Source organism: Eublepharis macularius, chromosome 1 (assembly GCF_028583425.1).
Source record: "Eublepharis macularius isolate TG4126 chromosome 1, MPM_Emac_v1.0, whole genome shotgun sequence".
NCBI lineage: Eukaryota > Metazoa > Chordata > Lepidosauria > Squamata > Eublepharidae > Eublepharis > Eublepharis macularius.
In genome coordinates this window covers 232,289,915-232,310,831 of record NC_072790.1, presented here as the reverse complement: position 1 = coordinate 232,310,831, position 20,917 = coordinate 232,289,915, and the positions used below count along the sequence as shown (strand labels likewise).

Below are 20,917 nucleotides of genomic sequence, written 5' to 3'. Positions count from 1 at the left end.
TCGTTCTCCGGCCGTGAAAGCCTTCGACAATATAATAATAACATACTTTGCAAACCGCTCTGAGTGGATGTTAAGTTGTCCTGAAGGGCGGTATATAAATCAAATGTTATTATTATGTTACTATAGCCAGCATAGTGTTACTAAAAATCTCTAGCCAGATGCCTATGAGTTTTATTTTGCTTTCAGGTGACACTTTAGCCCATTTCCCTGCTACCTGGCTCCAAAGTTGGATTCCCTTCCCTGTGAAGACAGGCCGAGGAGTCTGCAGCTTTTTAGTTTAGGGAAAAAAGATAATTCAGTGGGGATTCTATAAGTTTATAGAATTATTCATGGGACAGAGACAGTGAAGTCAGGACTTTCCCTCCCTCTCCCACCATGCTAGAACGGGGAGGTTGTATGCAGTAGAACCAGGACAGGTGGGAAGAAGCCCTTTTTGCTGTGATGAGTGGCTAACGTAAGGCGTTTGCTGCCATGAGATTGTAATGATTGCCACTAGCAGCGACGGCTTTAAGGGGTGACTTCAACTAATCTACTGAGGAGTCGCGTGTTAATGGCTATTAGCCATTACGACTGTTTGGTACCTCCACGATCAGAGGCAGTGTGGCTCTGAAACTGTTCGCTGAGTGGGGAAATGCTGCCGTGGTGGCTTTCAGGCCCTGCTTGGTGGCTTCTCAGGGACGTCAGGCAGGCCTTTGTGGGAAAACGAGATATACACACGGAGCAGCCTTTTACTGATCAGTCCATCAGGGTCAGTATTGTCCACGCTGACTGGAAGCAGCGCTCTGGGGTCTCAGGGAGGTTGTTCGCATCCCCTTGCTTCCTGATCCTTTTAGCTGCAAATGCTGGACGTTAAACTTTGGCCCTTCTGTGTGCAAAGCAGAGGCTCTACTGCTGAGCCACAGCCTCTCCTCGGATGGTCTTGTTTCTGTCTACAGTGTCAGCTCAAGAGGAAGGCACGGGGGCCGCAGCCCTCCCTCACTGCTTGCCCCACCTCTCTTACGCAGAGGTACATTGCCTCTGCATATGGCAGTTCGGCTGACAATAGGCCCATTCTCCATAAATGTGTTTAATTTGTTCTAAAAATTAGACGCTCTCAGTGCATCTTGTGCAAGCCAATTCCATAGGTTAAGGGCGTTCATTACCCCAGCCCCCCAGTGGGGTACACAGGCTTGGATTTCTCCATTGCCAGCAGTCCCTCCACCCCAGCTTGGCGTGCAAGGGATTGGGTGCCAGCAAAAAGGGCCGTTCGGCGTGCTTCCTGTCCACGTGACCGCTGCTTTAATAGCAATGTTGAAATGACAAATGAAATTGCATGAAAATCAATCGGTGGATAAATGCTTTAATATACTTTGGAGGGGGGGGGGGGAGTTGCAGGCCTGTTTTTAAGGGGATCGATCCCCCCCCCACCTATGATTCATGAACTCTGTAATCCAAGCCTCCTCCTTCAACTGCAGTGCCCTGTGTGGCAGTTGTGTGTGAATACGCGCTGGCTGGCTGCCGATCCTCCCCGGTTTGCTGGGGGCCGGCGCTTCCATTTGCCAGAGACAGATTGAGGCCACTTGGAGAGAGAGGGCGAGATCGAGAGGTTGAGAGAAAGGGCACGTAAAGTTGAGAGGCCTGAATTGCCTTTCTGGATCATCCTCCTGCGGGGAGCAGAAGAGGGGAAGTTGATTGGAAGACGGGCAAACAACTCAAGCTGACTTGTTCTGAGCCGGAGCTGTACAGGGTCCTGTCTTCTGTTTTATCCTCACAACAGCCCCCCCCACACACACACAGGGAAGTTAGAGGCGGAGAGAATGACCGGTCCAAAATCGTGGTGGAAGAGTGGGGATTTGAACTTGGGAACAGCTGGTCAGAGTCCAGTACTCAAACCAGGACACTACTCTGGCTCTCCTCTAACTGGCAGCATCTCTCCAGGGTCTTTCCTACCCCTGCTGTCATTTAACTGGAGATGCTGGAGGGCTAAAGGTGGGACCTTCTGCATGTCAGGCAGGTGCTCCATCACAGACTTGTGGTTCCTGTCCAGGGATACAGGAAGCTGCCTTACACTGAGTCAGACTGATTGGTCCAGCGAGGCCAATTGTGACCATCTCGCCAAGGTCTCAGGCAAAACAACCTGTTTTCCCCAGCGTTAAACTGGAGATGCTGGAAGTGGCATTAAAATACCACACTGAGGGGCAGGAGCAGGGAGCGCTTCTTTCCCCCATGCTGCTCTTCCCACAAAATGCTTCTTCTTCCCCGTTAGAATTAAGCAGGTGGCCACTGTGGCCAGGAGAGCCTTTTACCAACCAACTGGTTAGCCAGCTGTGGCCCTTTCTGGGCAGAAAAGATCTGGCCGCTGTGCTGCATGCCCCAATTACCTCTTAATTAGATTACTGCAATGTACTGTCCAGGGGGCTGCCCTTGAACAGCATTCAGAACTTCAGTTGGTACAAAATGCTGCAGCCAGGACGTTGACTGGAGTCAATTGTGGGGACCATATCACAGTCTAGTCTTGCCCCATCTGTTCCGGCTCCCAGTCTGTTTCCGGGTACAATTTGAAGTGGTGGTGCTGACCTTTAAAACGTTACGTGGCTTGGAATCTACTCCCTTACGAACCTACCCGACCACTGTGATCATCATCAGAGACCCTGCTTTAGATGCCCCCACTTCCGGGGATTAGGTGGGTGGCAACCTAGGAAAGGGCCTCCTCTGTTGCAGCACCGAAAATTCTAGATCTCTCTCCCCAAAGAGACTTGCCTGTCCCCTTCTGTTGTCATCTCCCATCATCAAGTGAAGACTTTGTTTTGCTTTGTCTGCTGTTCCCTTAGTGATCCTTCCTTCTTGCGTTGTATTTTTTTATACGTGTATTTTATTGTATTGTATATCTATTCCAGCTTGGTTTTAATCATTTGAATGATGGTGTTTTTGTTTGGTTTTAAATGGTCTTTAAAAGGTGTGTTTTTATGATCATAGAATCATAGGGTTGGAAGGTACCTCCAGGGTCATCTAGTCCAACCCCCTGCACAATGCAGGAAAATCACAACTACTTCCCCCCCCTGCCCCCATGCCCCCTGCTCCATGCCTAGAAGATGGCAAAACACCGTCAGGATCCCTAGCCAAACTGGCCTGGGGAAAATTGCTACCTGACCCCAAGTTTATCTGTTTTTAATCTGTTAGCCTCCTTAGTGGCCCTGATGAGGGCAGAAAAGCAAGGTATAAATTTTGTAAACGGTAAATAACAATCATAATAATGAATATTTTTCATCTTGGGTTGCGGGTTTTAGTGTCGATCATGAAGTTACTGGGAGGAACTATCTGGGAAGAGGGGCGTCCTCTGTCCACCCATGCTTTGCTTTGAATATTCCAGCAGATTCTGGAACATAGATCCTGATTAGCTTTGCCAAGAGAATATTCATTGGCTGCAAGGAGAAGTTCCCAAAAGTTTCTTGGTGCGTGGGGTCATCGTACGGAGCCTTAAAGAAGCTCAAATAGCAGTCAGACACCTTTACTTTCTGAGCCTCCAAGGATCAGTGTGAGGTTGGGGAGATCAAACTATGGTGTCAAGCTGTTCTCCTTCTTTCTCTTCCCTGTCTCCAGTGTCGACCTTGTCCATGCCCAAATCCACATCTCTGAGGGGAAGAGCCTTCCCGAGCTGGGCCTCAAGCAAGACAACGTGCGGATCAACGGTTGTGCCATACAATGTCGGGTCACCACCGAGGATCCTTCTCGTGGATTCCAGCCTGACACAGGCCGAATCGAGGTAGGGTGGGCCACCCTCTTTCCTCCCTTTCTGGATTTTTTTGCTTCCAGAGCATTTCCTCCTGCTGCCGCAGTTTTATAGGCCTGTGGGGATATTGCTGATGGCTTCCCCATTCGTTCTGCACTGCGTTCTGTCTTGAGATTTTGTGGGGTTTTGGTCTGCACAAATCCATTTGTGCTCTGAGACAATGTCTTTGGGGAGTTATTTGTTTAATTTCAGTGAGTCCTTTCGGAGAAATACCTTGGTAAAGTTTAAGTTTTAAAACAAAATTATGTATAATGACCACAGGGGAAATCACATGAAGATTACAATAAACATAAAATTACATTTATTGGGTATCAGACGGACCGTATTAGGAATCTTGATATAATTTTTAAAAAGGCAACCGAATTAATAAGAGGGGCTGAGGTTACTTGCCCCCCTTTCAGTTCGCAGGGATAAGTTAACTTTTCTTCCACCTGTGGCTGGGCTTGGATTCTAAGCAGCATGCATAGAGTTGTGCTAGAGGAAAGCAATTTTCCCAGCCTTCTGTGCCCCCTGAAATTGTGCTCCTACGGGTCAATAGATCCAAAGGAACAGTGTGGGGGAGCAAATCAAAAGTCTGCCGCAGGAGGGGGGAATCATTCCCCCAAACTCCCTTCCCTTCTCCGCAGTCAAGAAAGTTGGTGCAAGCCACTATAGGAAAATATTATACCCGTATAGCTGCAGCCAGAATAAATGAGGCAGAACCGAAGCATTTAGCTTGGTCAGTGCGTTGCTCTGCTGCCCATATAGAGCAAAGCTTCCTGTTTTCCTTTATCTGGCTGTTGCTTGTTTGGCTACCATGACAAGATACTGCGACCTTTTATTCAACAATATTGAGCAAATACAGTTCTGCATTGGAATATTCTGTAGCGGTCAAATTTTGGGCCCGCAGAGTGAAGCTGAGACTCTAGGTAGCGCAGGGGTGGCAGGCTGTCCACTGAAAACACCGATCCTGCACCATCTCTTTTATCTTCCCAACCCTGCCCCTCCCCATGTAACATCTAAGAAATTAGATCAGATGACTGCAATGCAGATTAGATGGCTGCAAAGTGTGGGTTGTGGGGCTGTTTGGAAACTTTGGTTCATTCAGCTTGGGCGTTGACTGTGAATTGCTGAAGATATTTTAACAGCTTTTTAAAAAGTCCTTTCACTAGTTTCCAGATGCGGGTCAAAGCGCTGGTCTTGAATGGTTTGGGACCGGTATACCTAGAGGATCTGCCTGTGCAGAGGTTCTGATTGGGAGGCCTTTGGAAGTTAGGTGGGTGGTTACTGGAGAAATGGCTTTTTCCAGGGTGGGGCCCCTGTTGCAGCAGGCCTTCCCTGGGGACACTTGCCTGGCACCCACCTTACCACGTTTTGGATGCCAGGCTAAGACCTTTCACTTCTCCTGGGTGTTTATATCAGCGTTCCTTCTGGCCCTGGCCCAGCCCACTGCTTTTCCTGTCGTTATCTTCATTTTATCGTCGCTTCTGCTATTTATATGGTTTGTTTCTATAGCTGATCCCTCCACACCCCCTTTTTGCAAACTGCCTGGAAGAATTTCGATGTAGAAAAGCGTGACAGATGTTATAGCCTAAATATTACACAGAAACGTGAGTCGTGACCGTGTCAGCACATTGGGAGCTTCCCTGCCTCCTTCTCGGTTTTGCTGCCTGCTGTTTGCAGGGGAAGGCGGGGGAAGCTGGCAACATGCTGACGTCACCTCTGACATTTCAGCTTTGTAATGTATTTGCAGCATTTTTAGCCCACCTTTCCCCTTCTAGGGACTCGAGGAAGTTACAGTGACACTTAAAAATCAGTCTTGATACAGCAGAGAATCATCAGCAAATCAGCTGCAAGATACTATGGTAGACTGAGGGAGAGAGAAGAGACACAGGGCTGCTGTTTTCAGCAGCAGCCATGTGTACTTTTGTATCTACTTTCAGCCTTTGCTTTGGATGTCACAGGATGTGCATGGTAATATTATTACCCCCGTGCTGCAGATGGGAGGGAGGCTGAGAGAATGGCTTGATGTCTGGCTATCTAATGTATTCAGGGCTGAGGTGGAGAGGGGTTACCCCTAAGTCACGTTGCTTACCATCTGTATCCTAAGAAAGCAGAACTGCATATTTTTAATAACAGTGCTAGCTCTTTGTCTCCCGGAGAAACTTACTCCCCCCCCCCCAAAAGTTGTTTGAGCCAAAAGAGAAACAGCACCTCCACATTTAGCAGTAGTAACCCAATATCTTTGAGGGTGCAAAGCCACAGAAACTGTCCCGGCCCCTTCCTCCTGCCAGGAATCCTGCCCAACTCATTAGCGGAGGCAGCCACAGAAGCGAGGAATTAGATCGAAACTTCATTAATGTGTTGGAAAGGAGCAGGGGGAGGGAAATTGCAAACTTGCCTCTGTTTCAAGATTTTTCCCCTTGAATTATCTACATTTAATGTACTCAGAGATAAAAGGGGGGGGGGAAACCAACCACCCCTCCATTCCCCTCTTCAGGTACCTGGGTTGGATGAGAGTACATGGAATATGTCATAAGTTTTCTTCCTACTGCACCCCCGTGGCACTTGGGATGCTTTAGAGTGAAGCCATTCAAACGTTTTTAAAATGGGAAAATGGTCGAGAAGGAAGAAAGGATGCCGAGGGGAGCCAAGAAGCAGCTCCTGTAAAGGCACCCGAGGGAACCCAGGAGACTAGATTTGTTTTTTAAAGAGGAGGAACGAGGAGCAGAGCTTGCCATCTATATACAGATCTGGGTTTTGTATCGGCTTGTCGGGTTTTTGTAACATAAAGTTGGCCTCTTTTTGACGTATCCTTAGATTGGCATAAGCACACACGAAGAGCCCTGCTGGATCAGACAGATGGTCCATGTAGTCCGGCATCCTATTTCACGCAATGACTATGACCAACCAGTTGCCCTGGAGGGCCAACAAACCAGGCGTAGAATTCCACAGTTGAATTATTTGACGAGAAGTACTTCCTTGGCTAGAGATGTTGCTGAGGTTTGCAGTTGATCTGTTCAGAATCTGAATGAGTCTTACAATATTTCGGCTTGTTGCTTCTAGAACTGGAGTCTCTGGAGAAATGACTGCCCCTGTTCGTACAGCTCAGATCTCTGTGTGCCATCCCTTACAGAGGAAAGTAGGTGAATACCCGGGGCCAGGACCTCCTCTGTAGTGGCACCTTGCCTTCCCTCCCTAAACATGGTTTCCTGGCACACAGTTTCTTAATTTTTAGGTGCCAGCGGAAAGACCTTGTTTTATTGTTATTCTGTTGCTGTTACTTGCTTTTAGTATTTGTTTTCTTCCTGTGTTTCCTTCTAGGGTGTGTATAATAACAGCTCTTTTTTATTACAACTGTTCATCTTCCGCTGTAACTTTTTACTGTTCATTTCATTGGAATGGCTGGGCTGGCGGTTTGTGTTTTTGATTTGACTTTCAGTACTTATCAGTGTTGTCTTTGTTTTTTGGGGGGAGGGGGGGTTGTTTTTACTGTTGTAACTTGGTCTTGATTGAAATGACAAACCCCCTCTGTTCATCTCTCGCCTTGCTCGAAGTCCACTGCAACTTGGTGGCAATTTCCAAGGCACCTTTCTGACCTCTGGTTAAGAATGCAAGAAGGAAGTAAATGCCTGAAATAAATAGATAAAATCTGTGGTTCAGAATATGGAACGCTGCACTGGCCACTCCAATCGGGTCGCTTTGTAGGTTCATGAGCCACAGCGGACTGGATCCACAGATCTGCTAGGCTAATAGTGGTGCTTTCTTCTGGTGCAAGAGAGGATGGCGCCTTGTGTCAGAGGAAAGCACTACCAGTAGCAGAACAGATCTGCGAGATCCCACCCAGTATGGTCATTGAACAGTTAAGGAAATCCCACAGCAATAAGGACTGTTCCCATGCTTTTAGTTCCAAGTCCTGGCTGCAGAGATGCTTTGGAGCTTCCCTCATTTGGCTCTGGGATTCTAGTCGCTCAGGGGCTGCATTTTTCCCAAGGGCTTTTGCTCAGTCAGTGGGGCGGGGGGAGTCTTTGAGGTCCAGGGCTTGGGCTAGACCCAAGGAAGGACATTGGAGGGTCTATGGCAAATAATAAGACAATATGCTTTTATTTTATTGCACATGTGACACTTTCGTCCTGCCCTTCTTCCATCCTCCCCTGTTTTAGCCCACAACAACCCTGTGATGTAGGCTAGGCTGTGAGTGAGTGAGTGACCCAAAATGATGCAGCAAGCTTCGTGGCTGGGTGTAGATTTGAACCTAGACCTCCCTGGTTGTAGTATGACCCGCTGGCTTCTAGATCAACACGATAAGCTGTAGCCAATGTTACAAGTTATGAGAAAAACACACAAAGGTGGCACTCTTCTTCGTCCTGTTCTTTGCTGAGATCTCATGGGGAAGTTACGCAAATCATCTGGCCAATCCCCTCCCACCTGCGTCTCCTTCCTTCATCCTAGCAGCAGCACTGCTGCCGATTGGACTGTTACCTTTTGACTCTCTCTCAACTTCCCACTTTGGCACCTCCTGGATCCCCCACTTAAGCCTTCCCTGTCCTGCATCTTGCGGCTTCCTCGTATCTCAGGCGGGTGGCAGAAGTGTAGCAACCCATGTGCTGCACACCCTAGGACATAGAAAACAAAGAGGTCAGGCGGAAAGCTCAGTGGGAACCCTTCTGCCTCATGTGCTCACTTTCTACCAGCAGGGACTGTTTCTGTAGGGGAGTTTCCAGCGTATGAGCCCCCACCTGAAGGTGGAATCCCCCCAGACCCAGGGGTGACCACTAAAACTGCTACCCATGACAACCAGTTCTTGGTTCTGTTTTTTAATGTGCTGCTTCGAGGAGTTAATTGATTCTTAGCGGTTGCTGTAACGTGACTGGGGTGTGTGTCTATGCAGACCACCTGCCTCTATTTCAGTGCAGCCTGTTTAGCTTCTTCAGCTTCAAATCCTCTGGGGTGCCTGTGGTTAAAGAGGCATGTGTGTGTGTGTGTATTTTATTTTCCTGTTCTATTTGCCTGTCAGGATATTCATCTCGAGCACCCAGCATGTGTGTGCCGTCTTCAGGATTTCATGTTCCCATTCCTTAATGCCGCAAACAGCTCTTGCCAATCAATTCTAACCACCGGAGATCTGGGGTGTGTGAGGGTCTTGCTAAGAAGCCTTGTAGCGGGTAACGTCGCCCAGCTAGCCAAGCAACGGGAGGGGAGGATGGAACTGTCAAACGAGAGATTGATTTGGAGTGGGAAGATGGCTCCCTCCGAAGCAGCCCTTTATCAAATGCTGTCGGTTAAGGGCCTCGGCACATTTTTGTCGGCCTGCACAGATGTGTCGAGAGCTACACAGCACGCGTGTCAGCACGAGCGTGTTCCTCCCAGCATGAATGCTCCCCGGTTGACCTTTCTGTTGCTGTCCTGAACGGAAGCCTGCCTGTTACCTTTATTAAGGCTTCCTGAAGAATTTGAAACCCATCAGAGCTTTGCCAATGAAGAACCGACTGTGGACACTCAGCCAGCCGGCTTCAAAACAACAAAAAAGGACATTTGGAGCAGGGCTGCCTAGAAGGGGAGATGCAGAGGAGTTAGCCGTGTTAGTCTGTGGTAGCAAAATCAAAAAGAGTCCAGTAGCACCTTTAAGACTAACCAATTTTATTGTAGCATAAGCTTTCGAGAATCACAGTTCTCTTCATCAGATGCCTGATACAGAGACTGGTCAGATACAGAAGAGGAGGGGAGAGAAGAGGCAATTAGGGGGGGAGGGGGAGGGAGCAATCAAAACATTCCTTTGCTAGTATATGTAAACATCTCCTTTTGGTGTGTGTATCAGTTGGCTTCAAAGGAGTTTGCCCTGTTAGTTTGTAGAAGCCAAACAGCTAGACCATCCAATTCCAATGCAGTATGGGCCTTCGATAACCACAGCTCTCCCTGCCAGATGCATCTGACAAAGAGATCTGTGGTTCCCGAAAGCCCACGCCAGGTGCCACTGAGCTCCCTCAGACCCCACCTCAGACCGCCAGGAGCTCAGTGGCACCTGGCGTGGGCTTTCGGGAACCACAGATCTCTTTGTCAGATGCATCTGGCAGGCATCTGGCAGGCATCTGACGAAGAGAACTTGATTCTCGAAAGCTTATGCTACAATAAAATTGGTTAGTCTTAAAAGTGCTACTGGACTCTTTTAGAAGGGGAGAGTAAGAGTACAAAATTCCGAGGGCCCAGTCAGTGTGGGGATCCAGGCAAATCCCATTGGTGCATGGTGACAGCATACCGGTTGCCATTAATCATCGTCTGTGTCCTCTTTTTCTGAATGAGGAGGGTCAAATCTGGTGTGATGGGAAGGCCGAAGGGAATCTTTGTTTGAGGGGTGCTCTTAGTGGCTCTCAGCAGCCTTGTGTGGAAGAGCCAGAGAAGGTTCCGAAACAGGCAACTAAATGAGCAAGCGCTTGGGGTCTCTCCCCACAGAGGAATGTCCAATGCATTTGAGACAGTTCAGTGTAGGGGGAAAAAACAACCTGGAATTATCACTATTTATAAAATTACACTAGAGAAAGTAAATCAAGAGAACTCTTACCCCCCCCCCCACTGGATGATGCATTTGCATTTATTATTTATATCTCACTCTTCTCTCAAGTTGGGAACTCAAAACGACTTAGAAGATTGTTCTCCCCTCCTCTGTTTTCTCACAACCACAACCCTGTGAGGCAGGCCAGGTGGAGAGTTTGTGGCAGGCCCGACATCCGGGGAGCTTCCAGGCAGCTTCCAGGGTAGAAGTGGGAAGTTGAACCCGGGTCTCTCTAGATCCCAATCCACCTCTCAATCATCATCATCATCATCATCATCACCACCACCACCACTGTGCTTATATACCTTCTAGACAGATTAGTGCCCCACCCAGAGCAGTGAACAAGTTAGTGTTATTATTATCCCCACAATGCAGCTGGGGAGCTGGGGCTGAGAGGAGTGGCTTACCCAAGGCTGAGCTCATAGCAGTAGTGGGATTCGAACCAGTGGAGTGCTGATTTGCAGCCAAACCACTTAATCACTGTGCTACTATGCCATGCTGGCTCTTGGAACATGAGGGTCACACAATGAAACTGATGTCTGATGAGTGGTAGATTCTGGACAGATGCAAACAAAGAACATCGTCAGCCAATGTGTCAGTGAAGGCAGCAGGCGGGAGAACATCTGCTTGGGACGTAGAAGGTCCCAGGTTCAATCCCCAGCACCTCCAGTTTAAATGGATTAGGTCATTGGTGATGTAAAAGTACTTGACTTGAGACTCTGGAAAGCTGCTGCCAGTCAGAGGATTCAGTCATGACCTTGCCTGAATAAGAGTCTGACTCTTGAAGCAGGCAGCATTTGCTGTCTTCTGATGGACATTTGCTTAGACAGCTTGTAAAGGTAACTAGGCGTATGCACCAGACCAGAGAATTGGTCATGATGGCTAAGCAGAGCTTCCATGTCCAAAGGCAGTTTAAAAAAGCCCTGGAAAGCAGCCCACCCCGTTACTGTTTGTTGACACCTCAGTGATGGAGAAGCTGTGTCTCTATTTTATTTTCTGCATTTATACCCCACCTCTCTCCCCAATAAATAGGTGGCTTACATAAGTCTCTTTTCCATTTTATCCTCACAACAGTTCTGTGAGGTAGGTTGTGCTGAGTGTGTGATTGGTCCAAGTTCCCTCAGCAAGCTTCCATGGCAAAACTGGGATTCGAACCTGGTTCTTCCAGATCCTAGTCTGACACTCTAACCACTACACACCACTGGCTTTCATGTGTGCATGCTTAGCGTGCGTGTGTCGAGAGGGGGGTATGTGGGATGGCATCTTGTCAGGACCCTCTGATACCACTATCCAACCATGGCAAGAATGCCGGAAGATTCTTGTTTTATAAGACTGGAGAGCAATTCCTAGCTGGCAGCAGCTGTTTCTACAGTATAGCCCACGTGGGCATAAAATTTTATTGGAATGCAAGGTAGAAACCCTTGGTGGACTAGTGGGAAGTGATTCGCAGCACCGGATGCGATCATAAGCCTAGTTTGCGACGCGAGAAGAATCTTAGCTGAAAGGTTGTCTCGTTCGCCATGGATGTCAGTCAAAATAAGCTGTTTGTTGTTTCCGGTTCAAGACAGAGGTTGACATGCCGGCGAGAGCTCCATGGAGGGCTTCAAAGTGAATAAAGGCCAAGACGATGGATCAAAAGAGGACAGATGGAGGAAACTGTGCCTGGGCAGCCAAGAGAGATCTTCATTATTTATTAGAAACATACGCCTCACCTTTCTGTAGTTCAAGGTAGAGGATAACGAATTAGAATTAAAAGAATGAGTTGATGAACAGAGAGGAACACACAGAGTGGGGCTTTCCCAATGCCGCCTCTACTGCTGCGTCCCGAGGCCCTGGATATTCCGTTCCTAAGAGCACGAGAGGCGCCTTGCTGGACTGGACCAGTATTCCAGCGAGCCTTAGCATCCCTTTTCAAACAGCAGCCAACCAGCTGCCCTGAAGCCTTGCATGTGCGGGATCCCCTTAGCTACCACGGCTGGTAGTCACTGTTGGATCTCTCCTCTCACCTGAATTATGGTTATCTCTAATTGTGGCCATAAGCACCTCCACTGGCGCCAAATCCCACAATTTTCACTGTGTTGCTGAGTAAAGCATTTCCTGTTTTCTGGCCATCGACTTCTTTGGGTGCTACTGAGTTCTTCTGTTATGGGGAGAAGGAGGGAAAGCGCTCTCTGTCTACTTTCTTCACCCCATTCTGTAAACCTCTAGCGTATCTCCCTTTTCCCGTCTTTTTCTAGACTGAAAAGTCCCAGACACTTTGGCCTTTCCTCATAGGAAAGGCAGTCCAAACTTTAATCATCTTGAGTCCCCCTTCTGCATTTTCCCCAGTTCCACTATATCCTTTTTTCTGGTATAGTGACCAGAACCCTACACAGTATTCCAAAGGCGGCTGCAGTACAGATCAATCTATTCAAGGATACCGTGGATGGCCAAAAAGACAAATAAGTGGGTTCTAGATCAAATCAAGCCTGAATTTTCCCTAGAAGCTAAAATGACAAACCTGAGGCTATCGTACTTTGGTCATATCATGAGAAGACAAGACTCTCTGGAAAAGTCAATAATGCTGGGGAAAGTGAAAGGCAGTAGGAAAAGAGGAAGACCTAAAATGAGATGGCTGGACTCAATAAAAGAAGCCACGTCGTCCAGTTTGCAGGATCTGAGCAAGTCTATTAATGATAGACTTTTGGAGGTCTTTAATTCATAGGGTCACCATAGGCCAGCAGCGACTTAACGGCACATAAAAACATAATATTCAAGGATAATACAGTATTGGCCATTTCATTTTCAGTCCCTTTCCTAATAAATCCCTCTTGTTATTTTCTGCGTTCTCTTTGCCTGCTCATTCTCTTAAAAAACAAGACAGTCAAATGCTGGATCAACTTCCTTTGGGAATCTCTTGTTGCCAGAAATCATTAGAGGATTTATTGTGTCCGTCAGCAGGACGCTCTTTGGCAACTCATCCCTATTGGACCAGTGAGAGAAAGATCTAAACTTGGTTGCTCTCCAGGATGTATAGAAATAGCTTTGGCATGAAACACCCTTGAAACTGAACTGTGCGACATTGAAAGAAAAATTGTCTAAAAATTATGTTTCGGCAGTATTTAGCACCATATAAATTGTGAAAAAAATGTGTAAATTAGATTATGCGAGCTGTTGGAGACAAAATAGAGAGCACCCAGCAGGTTTTGCGCCTGTATGGCAGCACGGCAAGAAGATTCAGATTTATTGGTGAAAAGGCAGAGAATTAATTAGAGTTATTAGGATGTCAGTAGTTCAGGGATCCAACAGGTTTGTCTTCTGAATTATGTGAAGGGCAGATGGGAAACGGGTAATTTGGAATTTGTGGCATGTGCTGCCCGAATTTGCTTAGCAGCAGAATGGAATCACTCACTATGGCTCAGTTCAGACATAACAAGAAACCATGGTTGATTTGAACTGCGGTTAGTTTGCGAAACCAGGATTCGGCTTGTGGACAATTACTGAAATCCTGCCTTGCCTTGACAAAGCAGGATTCTGTAGCCCCGTAGTCCTTTCTGTAACCAGGGAAGCTGTCATGGCCCAGTCTGAGAGTGAGGTCTCCTCTGGAGGAGAGGAGCCTCGTGTAGCCAGCCAGGACTCCTCAGGAGAAGAGGAGCCCTGTGTAGCCAGCCCTAGCCCTGATTCAGCAGAAGCCAGCAATCAGGAGCAACAGCTGCTGGCTGATCAGAGCTTACGGCCAGCAGCTGAGGCACCAGCACCCTCTAGCTCCAATACTACAGAGGAAGCTCAGCCAGGGACTTCTACAGGTGCAGCGCAGCCAAGAGCCTCCACCCCCCCAGGTTCACCCATGCCCAAGGAACGCCGCAGGCAGCGCCAGAGACTGGAACTGCAGGAGAGACGGCGCAGTGCTCGCCTCTTAAGCCAACGCCAGCTGCTGGAGAGTGATGATGAGTAGTGGCAGGATAGAGCCCCAGCAGCTGGCTGAAAACCACGCCTGGCTATAAGAGCCAGTTTGGAGGAACTGCTGGGCGTGGAAGCAACGTGTCTACTGCCTGCAACCACTCCGTGTTTCGTGAACCTTGCCCGTGCCTGCTTTTGGACCTGACACTATCGGTGACTGACCTTGGACTGTGCCTGACCTTGCTTTTGGACTCTGGACTCACTCTTGGCTTTATCTCGTGCTCTGACCACCGGTTTGACTTGGCTTTTGCTCTTGGAACTCCCCTTTGACTTTGGCCTTAAGGTTTGGACTTGAACCACCCTGCTTGGGCTGGCCCAGCCCATGACAGAAGCCATTGTCAAAGAACAAGCTGGGATTAAGCCTGCATGCAATCAGTTTGTTAAGGCTAACTGATTAATAAAGAGTTTCAGATCCTGGTTAGATGGACTCTAACCAATCATAGTTAGGGGAGGGGCCTCCTAGGCTTCCCATTCCTCTGCCGTTTTGGGCTGAATCAGCCCCGCAGGGGGGCGATTCAGCCCTTTGCCGAGCATGGGAGTGCTCCCCGGCCGCCCTTTGACCCACGTGATGACGTCACTTCCTGGAAGTGACGTCATCACACGTACAAGGGAAAACACAGCAGCCTCCAAGAGGTAAGTTCCAGGCTCCCTACCAGGAGACTCAAAGGACCTGGCAAACCTAGGGCCTCCATTCAGACAGTTACACCAACTGTAGTTAGTTTAATCAAACCATGGTTTTGTGCAACACCTATGAATAATTCTTTTAAAAAATATATAGTTAGAAGAAATAGGTTGACTGCCTAGTTATCATTGAGAAGGGGGCCAGCTTACAGTATGGGCTGTGCCACTGCCATTTGCAAGATGGGGCTTGCATAACTGGAGGATCTTCCATTTAAAAATATACCCTGCATGTTGAAAACTAGTCTGACAGGGAGAAGGCTAGACTTGGAGCCACTTTTCCTGAGATGCTAAGTTTATTTTTGGGTTGGCAGGGACTGCTTTTGTATGGAGGCACAGTTGCGTTCCCTTTATGCAGAATATTGGCATCTCCGAAATAAGCATTCCAGCCTAGCTACTTTTCTAGCGGGGTGGACCGGCCATTATAGCCACCAGGAAAAGTGATTGCCTGGGGCGGGGGACACCTCTCCTGAGGCTTCCTGTGCCTAGCTGGCCTGGTGGTGGTGGGGGGGGACAAGGAGGCTGCAGCATGCCTGACCAGCCCAGTGTTGATGCCACAGGCATGTTTTGTGCTGGAGCCTCCCTTCGCCTGGCGATGGCTTGTGCTTGGTCTGGCTAGTGTTTTTTCCCTGCCACTGCCTCTGGGCTGATTGGGATGGAGACAGGCCAGTGGGCAGGTGAAGGGCATGCCATCGCCTGGGCAAAGGGAGGCTACGGCACCCAGCTTCTCCCTGCCAGCCTGACCCATTATGTGTAGCAAGGAGGGAGGGAGCGCTCAACTTCACCGACGAGGAGCACCTCCTTCCCTCCAGCCTGCTCTTCCTTCCTCCATTGGGAGGGCGTAGAGAGGAGGAGTGTAGTGGTGGGGAGCAGGGCACTTTCCAGGCCAGTCCTCCCTTCCACCTGCCTCTGCTTTCTACATTCATGGATTTTATTTCGTTTTGTATCGAAGAGCCTTCAGCTAAGCAAGTCTCCTGCATTGCAATGTGTAATAGCCCAGGTGTAGACCTGCCTGCCTGAGAACTTGGCCTGTTTTAGATTGAGAAATGAACTGCGACAGGAAGACAAATTCCTTGAAAACCAGGTAATGTTTAGTCGATATTAGTGCTACAAGCATAATGAGTCAGTTCAATCTTTCACTCCGTTCTCTTTATTTTGAAGAGTGAGGGCTTGTTTATTGAAACTTGCGTTTTGTTTTTCAATAAAATATTTCTTAAAAAATACTTTTGCTTGTACACAACACTTTTTTGGCTGGAGTCCAAACTACTACTCTAAGCCAAGGTCTTGAGGTATGTCCAGTGGAATTTTAAAAGGAAGTTGGTGTGGCGGCAAATTGCCCAGCTGCAACGCGTGTGACTACTGCCTGAACAACGGGGATCAGGCTGGTTGCCAACACTTTCCAAGACAGGCTTGCCTGAGCAGCTCTGTTCACCTTGGAGTTACTTTGTGAGAGCATGTTTTGCTGCCTTCAGGCTTCATGGCTCAGCTCTTGACGGACTTGGTACCAAACAAACAAATCTGCTTGGTGTTGGCGCTGCCTCTGCTGCCCATCCTTGAGTCTTCCAGCATCGCGGCTCCAGACAGCAAGGACCGCAGCAAGACTTCAGTCAGTCAATTTATTTGGTCAAAGACCATCACAAATCCGAACAATATGGAATACAGAAAATGCCAACCAGAATTCCATTGTACAAAAATATAGTAATAACAATAACAACAACAACATTCGATTTATATACCGCCCTTCAGGATGACTTAACACTCATTCAGAGCAGTTTACAAAGTATGTTATTATTATCCCCACAACAAAACACCCTGTGAGGTGGGTGGGGCTGAGAGAGATCTGGAGAGCTGTGACTGACCCAAGGTCACCCAGCTGGCTTCAAGTGGAGGAGTGAGGAATCAAACCGGGTTCTCCAGATTAGAGTCCCGTGCTCTTAACCACTACACCAGACTCATAGATGCAGAGGAGTTAGCCGTGTTAGTCTGTGGTAGCAAAATCAAAAAGAGTCCAGTAGCACCTTTAAGACTAACCAATTTTATTGTAGCATAAGCTTTCGAGAATCAAGTTCTCTTCGTCAGATGCATGATACACAAATACTGAAACAGATACACCAAACTGGCTTTCCATATGCAACCAACAGCACGGCAGCAAAACATCAGAGGTCCTGTTACCCAAATAGGAGATCTCCTTAATTAGTTGGTATTAAGGAGGCAGTGAGAGGATTCTCCACTCATGTATACCAGGATTATTCCCTTAGAGAACTCTCAAATAACCAGGCAGATGTTCAATTGGAAAGGCTTCTTTTATTGAAGAGGAATGAAAAGCAATCAAGCAAACACAAAGCGCATACAGCACACATACAAGGCTAGCTAGGAAAACAGAGAGGAAAATGGGAGTCATTGGTATAGGGTGATATTTACCAGTCCTGAAGAAGGGGGAAGGTCTGTGGGGGCAGCAGCAAAATGACCAGTGTTTCACGGTGAGAAGAGAGGGCTCAAGCAAACTTGAGGGTGGGTGTATGGATCCAGAACATACACACAGAGCACATGGCTGGGAAGTCTAGTTATAGATCAGAATATGTCTTGGGGCAAAACTGATGTCTTTGCCTCATAGTCAATGGCTATGGCTTGTCCGGAGGTTGGGACAATATGTTTAGGAGACGCTCAATGGCTTTACCTGCAGCAGACTAAAGGAGTGAATGGGGCTTAGTGGCCCAGCAATTGCCAGACATCAGGTTTGCTGAATAGCTCTGATTAGGGCAGGTGGGTCAAGGAAGAGATGCGGGACCTTGACAAGATTAGCCAGGTGTTCTTGGGAGACCTCATTGTTCTTAGGTATGTGTCACTCTCCAGGGTGTGGAGGGCATCAGCCAGCCAGCCGCCTATGACTCACGTTCTGGTAATGTTTCATCTGCAGCCAGGCTGGCATCTGCTCTGCCTTGCTGGGCCAGGTCCTGGGCTTATGGCGTATGAGGAAGGGGTTTATGATATTCCATATCCATAAACTGCCCTTTTCAGCATGAGGAAGGGGTCCGACTGCTCACAGTCCAGCCATCATGATTGCCTCTGTCAGAGCTAAAACCAAAGGAAGTGAAGGAAACATCAACCAGAGTGATGATTAAAAGAGTCTGCTGCTTTTTGAGAGCCACCTATTTGGTCCTTGGTAGCCCAGCACTGGCTGCCGTCTTTGCACTGTCTAGCGTGATTGTGCTACTCTTGGGACCCCCCTCCACAGCCTGAAGAAGCTTCAGAAGGCTGTATTGATCCTGAGGACTCCTGGGCTGGATTGCAGCATCTCCCCAGGGATCCCAATTTGTGGACTTCATCTCAGAAGGACAATTAGCGGATGCCTCTTGAGAGGTGTCCCCGTCACCCACCAGGTCATCAACCATCCCAGAACCTGCTCTCCATGAGGCCACTGTCTGCGGGCTGGATTATCTGGAAGCTGGCATCAAAAGAGCGACTTCAGTCACAGCCAAGGCATCTGGGGGAATTTTTTGCTTCTTCCCTTTGAATGGCAGATCTTTGTGCCTTAACTCAAAATTCCCTTCCATTTGAAAAGAAATTTCTTGTGTGGAATGAGAAGAGGTGGCTACTGTTTCAGGAGCACCAGTCCAAACTCCGCGAGGGTTATGGAACTAGTGGTGTTTTGTTTTTTTTAGCTTGAATTTTGAGCATTGAAAGTCTGTGATTGAAGCCCAAAGTTTGTACCTGAAGAATGAGGTCTCCTGCTGGCTCTCTGTGAGAGTTACTGCTCTGGTCTCTCTGCCCCCTAGACAGCTAGTACTTGAGGCAGGTAATTTTGTAGCAGCTCTGTGTTAGGAATAACTGAAGCATACAGTCAGTGCAGCAAGACAGCAGAAATACTCATAGGAGGTTGTTTGTTGCAACTCTGGTTCATTCATCTGACCTTGCTTCTTTCCGAACATCCTCTGCTCGGACTGGGTAGCCCTGCTGCATTTTTGCCGCATGAATAATGGAAGTCATCTATCACTGCCAGAGCGGAGATACTGAAGAAATCCCTGCTCACAGAGGAGTCTGCCAATCATATCTCTGCATGAGTTACTGCTCTGCCCTTGCCTTCTTCCCAGTCAGCCTCATATGGAAGCAGAAAATCGTACTGTGCCTCTGAATTGGGAATTATTGGGGCATTCAACTGCTGATGCCAAGATGCAACACCATTATCTGCCTAGAACAGTGACTCATTCAGATACAGAAGAACTGGGCTCCTCTAATGGCTAGAGGCATCTATAAACTAGTAGTGATGGTCCTATATGATTTAAAAATAAATGGTTTGGGGGATAGAAATGAAACGTGCCTCGGCTTAAGTTCAAGGGGAGGGAAGTTTCTCTTGATTATGAGCAGTTTGGGAGAAAGCTGCCCATGCTCTTGATTGCTGTTTCCTTTCTAGATCTGGGCGTCTAACAAGAAAGTTGCAGCCACCAGCCTCTCTTGCTATAAAGCTCCCTTACCTGGCTGCAACCTCATTTCATTTAGTTGCTATAATATGTATTTTTTCCCCCAGAGCCCCAATGTCTGGCTCCTGGACACTCGTTCTCAGCACTGCTGCCATCCTCGGCAGCTCCAAAGCCACTGAGCAGATGTCTTACCGTGTGCTTCATGCCACCACAGTGAGCATTTGAGACAAAAGGCAGGGATTTTTCAATTATAGCCACGCTCTCAAAAGGGCATCGGAGCAGCAGTGTCTATTACAGAGCGGTTCCCCCGTTGCATCTGCTTCCTGAACTTGAAATAAGGAGATAGCCAAGGGAATCTCTTCCAACTTGGCATCTGTTAGGACAAGACTGCCTGGTGAGATGAAGGGTGAATTAGGGGTTTATTAGAGAGCAAACACACACAATCTGGCAAGACGTGCTGTTCCTCCAAAGAAGAACTCAAGGAGAGACTGGCTAGACCCAACTGAGGAGCTGTCTAATTCAGAACTGCATGCCCAGCAGCAGCCAGTTAAATGCACTCCAGGAAGCCCAGAATCAGGGCATGAATAGGCAGTGGCTCCAGGATGGGCAAACAAAAGCACTTCTTCATGAAATACCCAGTTAACTTATGGAATTCCCCACTATAAAGTGCAGAATAGAGGATTAGACAAATTAATGAAGGAGAGTTGGTGCAGCTGTTAGCCAAGATGGCTAAACAGAACCTCCATATATAGAGGCAGTATACTTCTGAATGCCAGCTTCTGGGAAAGAGGCCTTTGTATCCTGCTGGAGAGCTCCCTGGAGGCATCTGGCCAGCTGCAATTGGAGACAGGATGCCGGAATAGATGCCAGACATTTGGTCCGATCTAGCAAGGTTGCTCTAACATTACTACCCCGGCATCTGGTGTTCATATGTATATACTGCCTCTAGATATTGGTTTGTTTATTTATATCTTGGCTTTCTGTCCCATGGGGCCTCAACACAGCTTACATCGTTTTCCTCTCCCCCTTTTTATCTCCACCATAACCCTGCAAGGTAAGTTAGGCTGAGAGGGTATGACTGGCCCAAGGTCAGCAAGCTTCCGTGGCGGAAGTTCCATTTCATTATCCTACTTTTGTAGCCATTGATAGTTCTGTCCTGCCTAATCTTGCTGTCAAGCCATCTTAAGCTGTTGGCCATCACTACATCTTCAAATAGCAAAGGAGTTTCCTCATGTCCTTGGGTGGGACAGATTAGATATCAGAAGGTTGTGATTATTTCCTTTAAGAACTTATGTCTGATAGATGCTTTTGGAGAGGTAATAGCCCTCATTGTTAGTCCCTGGCTTGGATGGCCCAGTCTATCTCAATCACATCCAATCTCAGAAGATAAACAGGGTAGGCCCTGGTTAGCGCTTGGCTGGGAGACTACCAAGAAAGTCAAGGGTTGCTATGCACAGACAGGCAATGGCGAAACCACCTCTGTTCATCTCTTGCCTTGAAAACACTGTGGGGTTACTTTAAGTCGGCTGCAACTTGATGGCACTTTCCACCCCCATTGTTAGTGACCCAGTCATTCTAAGGTAG

General features: G+C 48.0%; 1 protein-coding gene across 3 annotated transcripts in view; it reads left to right on the top strand.

Moving 5' to 3' along the window:
* PC (pyruvate carboxylase) overlaps positions 1-20,917 on the top strand; it is a 367,605-nt gene that overhangs the window by 155,224 nt on the left and 191,464 nt on the right. For all 3 annotated transcript variants that reach the window (XM_054992419.1, XM_054992429.1, XM_054992437.1), the window contains one exon: positions 3,580-3,742. In XM_054992419.1, the coding sequence (XP_054848394.1) occupies positions 3,580-3,742 (163 nt within the window). The remainder of the gene's footprint in view (positions 1-3,579; positions 3,743-20,917) is intronic.